The 4,559-nt window shown below is 38.2% G+C and overlaps 1 protein-coding gene across 1 annotated transcript in view; it reads left to right on the top strand.

Annotated features, from left to right (window-relative positions):
* The window catches only part of LOC109522826 (leptin receptor overlapping transcript like 1), a 6,736-nt gene extending 2,999 nt beyond the window's left edge, over positions 1–3,737 (top strand). The window contains exons 2-4 of the mRNA XM_019881638.1: positions 1,122–1,197; positions 1,823–2,009; positions 2,093–3,737. Of these exons, the coding sequence (XP_019737197.1) occupies positions 1,122–1,197; positions 1,823–2,009; positions 2,093–2,209 (380 nt within the window). The 3' untranslated portion in view covers positions 2,210–3,737. The remainder of the gene's footprint in view (positions 1–1,121; positions 1,198–1,822; positions 2,010–2,092) is intronic.
* The last annotated feature ends 822 nt before the right edge of the window (positions 3,738–4,559 follow it).

Below are 4,559 nucleotides of genomic sequence, written 5' to 3'. Positions count from 1 at the left end.
GGGGGGGGTGAGGGGGATCCCAAGATTCATAACAGGAAGATAGAAAGTCAAATGTCTGGATAAGTTAAAGAGGAAGTCAACTCAGAAATCTTCTTAACCGTTCTCAGCGCCCCCACTGGTGTAAACATGGTATTCTGCTTAATATTGTGTTTACAGAACATGCATTTAACAGAAAAATCTATCCATTTTATCCAATGTAGGGGATTGCCATTTGCATTGTACTGCCACTTGCTGTCGACCGAAAATGACATCTCAGTGCCGAAGGGCTCATCTTATGAACGTCACACGACCAAATCCAGAAGACCCGTGAGCAGTGACGTTACCTAGCAGTACAAGCCAAATTGGCAGACCGCTGAGATGAAGAAAAATGTGTGGATTTTTCTTTTTAATTTGTATTCCACAAACACATTGTGAATCAAAATACTGTGTTAAGACTAGTAGGGGCGCATACAACGTTTTATTGTAAAGAGAATTATTGACTTGAATCTACCTTTAAATTGTTGAGCCCGATACAGGCGATGTTATAACTCTTGTTTCTTTCTTTGGTACGCAAAAGTGCTCATGGTTTGCCGTATGTTTAACCATTACAAAATACAAATGAAGAAAAAAACAACAGCAACAAAAAAGAGCTTTAGAAAAATGAAAAATCATATTTAGTGCAACGGCTAAAATCACTCATTGCTTTATTTTTCCATCAGTGTTATTTCATTGAATGAAATCTCAGAATGAATAGAGTTATCTCACACTTTTTACATTCTATACTTTTGAGTGTTGATGAAACACCAAAAGCGTGGTGTGAAGGCAGGTATTTCTTCCTGTTTATTTTATGTCCCTCACATGAGATTAAAAAAAAAAAAACTATATGCGACAGAGCCTTGCAGTCTGTTGCCCCCAAATCGTTGAACTCACTTCTGCTGGTGCTAAGAGCTGCCACTTTTATATATATTTTAAAAAGCAGGTAAAAACACATTGTTTAGTCAGACATTCCCATAAGACTTGATTGTCTTTGTGATTGTGTTTTAACTACATGAAGTACTTTTGTGAGTCGCGACATGAAATACAAATTCCTTAACTCACTTGTTGTGAGGTGTCCCCAATGAATTGTCCCTGCTGTCTTCTAGCTCTCATCACGCTGTCCTTTGGAGGGGCCATCGGTCTCATGTTCCTTATGCTGGGATGTGCCCTCCCTGTGTATGAGTAAGGAAGCCTTGACAATTTTTTAAATTAAAAAAAAATATATATATATACCACATTAATTACTTATGATTGAAACTTTTAGCATGCTTCAGTATGTCTACCAGTTGTGGTTTAATGTGCAATTAATATTAAGTAAAATCAAGTGTACGTCAATGCTGTTCTCCTCTATGTCACAGGCCCAAAAATTGAAATTCTTTGACATATTTTAAGGTTAAAAAACCAAAAAAAAACATAATAATGACATTCCCTTATAATTTATTATATTTCTGAAGGAGTAATCCAGTTCCTAATTCAATCACTGCTTTGTGATTGAAATTAGTAACTATAATGATTTTTTTTTTTAAGTAATTTGCCCAACACTGCCGCTAACATACAATGGGAAATAAATCTGCCGTCCTGTTGGCAACAAAAGGTGAGTCCACCCCTCAGTGAAAATGTCCAAATTGGGCCCTATTAACCAGGGTCGAGTTACTGTGAGGTGACAGCAAATTTACACTGTGATACAAGCTGGACACTGAGTACTTTTTATTGTGTATGAGGCATTCCTCCTTGATCCATTATTCCTCTCTTTCTTGGACACCACATCAGCTGTTGCAACGCACCTCTCATCTCTCTCTGCACATAGCAAATACTGGCCACTGTTCCTCCTCTTCTTCTACATCCTCTCGCCCCTCCCATACTGCATCTCGCGGCGGGTCGTGGACGACACCGACTCAGCCAGCAACGCCTGTAAAGAGCTGGCCATATTCCTCACGACGGGCATCATCATCTCAGCTTTTGGCCTGCCCATCGTCTTTGCGCGAGCTGAAGTTGTAAGTCGCCGGAGTTGTACGAATATTTGAAGTAGCAAGCGAGGCATTTGGAGTTCATGTGGAATCGCTGCTTATGTTTGCAGATCGCTTGGGGGGCGTGTGCGCTCGTCTCGACGGGCAATATCGTCATTTTTGCAACCATCCTGGGCTTCTTTCTCGTCTTCGGATCTAACGACGACTTTAGCTGGCAGCAGTGGTAAACCAGCAGAGTGAGGGGGGTCTGAACCATTTTTATTATTGTTAATATTATTATTATTATCATTCTTATTATTATTAGCATCATTATTGATGGTCTGATTATTTGGTCCTTGTTGTTATTATTATTTATACTAGCGTCTCTCCGAAGCCGTGCAATAGCTTTTGTTTTATCTCGGCCTGCTTCACATTGAACTGACATAAAGTGAGGTTTTTTTTTTCTTCTCATTTTGGGGAATTTTGGGCTGATATCTTCTTTTACTTCTGTTTTGATATATGAGTGTATGGAGCCAAACTGCCATCGCTGACAGCTTGCGATGCTGTGAAAACTATGGAAAGAACATTACCCCAATGTCTCAGAAGGCCTCAGTGACAATGTCAATTCATTTTTGTGTCATTCCGAGTGCATTTACTCCAGTCCACTTGGTGGCATGCCGTAATTTTCCTCTTAGCTGGTTTGCCAACTGCTGGCACATACTCAATAGTCTAGATAACATGAAGAAGCAGGAGTGGGAATTACAGAATATCTTGCAAAATGATGTAAATGATATATTTTGCCATCCAAAACGTACACAGTAATATCCAGTATTGGTTTGATCATCTTTTTGCTCAAAATGTTGCACTCATTATCCTCTGACTGGCGTGGCGTTATTGGAAAGTCTGAGACTTCCTCCAGAGAAGGAGATGTGCACCAATCCACATTCAGACTGCAGATGAGTAGTGCGTGCGCAAAGCAGTCAAAGGCTAATTTAACCATTTCACACTTGATAGGTGGGCAGAATGAACTGACTGTATAACAAGCAATTAAAAGTCGATTTGCGTACCGTGTCCCCTTGAAGATACTATTGCTATCTGATGCTAGTTTATGAATACTGTAGCAATACTGAAAGATTCAATTTGCATTTTTCAAGATAGTGACATTTTTTCTTTCTCTCAGCTCTCCTCTCTAGGCTTTTGTAGGCATCGAAAATGTGGTGCAATATCACAAGAGGTTGTTTTTGTGTTGTTTTGTGCTCATGATGAAAACACACAATAAACAAAACATTCATGATCAGTAATCTAACTGACATCCATCTAATACTATGATGCATTTTTTTTTCCCGTTATCACTTCAGTGACGGCATTGTTTGTACTAAGAAGCACTGGAATGAAGGCAGCTCTTTGGAAAAACTACTGACATAATTTGTGTGATTTGTTTCATAATACTGATGCTTTTAAGTCAGTCAAAGCTCGCTGAACGAGACGTACCCAATTGTGATGATGTTTAAAAAAAAAAAAAAAAGAGCGCTATTGTAAGAAAACACTAAGAATTTCCTGTTAAAGTTGTCCTACATAGTCTGACGAGTGTGCTGCATAGCTGTAGCTTGGGCCTCTCTCTATTTCTGTCAATAGCAGTTTGCTCCCACACTGACAGTCATGTCTCATTCATTTTATTTTGTTTAATAGAACAGCTAATGTTCAATGCTATTCTTCTATGGCGGTAGGCAGCATGGCGAGTTTTTGTTTATAAATAAATGCAATTTTGGGACATTCTCTCTGATCCGTTCCATCATTTAATCAGTCGTTGATTTTTCAATGTTGTGTTCTGGAAAAAAAATTAGCTCCGTCTTCAGTCATAATGCATGTCATATATATGTTATTTGGATTTTGGGAGGAATATGAAATTAAAAATATTTAAATGATTGAAAAATACAACATAATGACAAAGTACATACTTTGAGTCATTGAGTAATAAAATGTGATTTTTTTTTTTTTTCATAAATCCAACCACACACCAACCATTTTCACACCCAAGTCTGAACCCCTCACCCCCAACATTATTTTGGTAGATCTTAAAATAGGTCACTGTTGGTTGCTGTGGGATGCCAACTTGCAAGTTCCAGTGGAGTAGTTTTAAAATAGTAAATGTTACAAGAATATTTTTTTGTTAATCTGGCTTTGCCTCCCTCTGCTGGTGAAAAAAATATTAAAGCACGACTCATCTCTTAAATCGTAGTACAGTACAGTAGTTACCGCAGTGGCGGGCCGTGCATTTCAACCTTCGGCCTTCAGTGACGTCACATACATACACAATATAGGCTGGTCAAGCAGCACTTAATTTCAGGAGCATTTAAAACCATCAAGTATGTATTCCCAATTAAGAGCAGGAAACTAAATTTACAGATATTGTCCAAAATAAAAAGATGATTTAAAATACGAAATAAAACGCCACCCAAATTACGCTGTGTGATCTTAAACAAGTCTGTCCAATAAATTGCGCAATGTCGCAGTTTCATATAAGACACCAACCAAACAATAACAAAACAAACTATTCTTTGAAAATAAAGTAAACAGATCATTTGCATTTTGAAAATC

Source organism: Hippocampus comes, unplaced genomic scaffold (assembly GCF_001891065.2).
Source record: "Hippocampus comes isolate QL1 unplaced genomic scaffold, H_comes_QL1_v1.1 scaffold270, whole genome shotgun sequence".
Taxonomy (NCBI): domain Eukaryota; kingdom Metazoa; phylum Chordata; class Actinopteri; order Syngnathiformes; family Syngnathidae; genus Hippocampus; species Hippocampus comes.
This window is presented reverse-complemented; position numbering and strand designations above follow the sequence as displayed.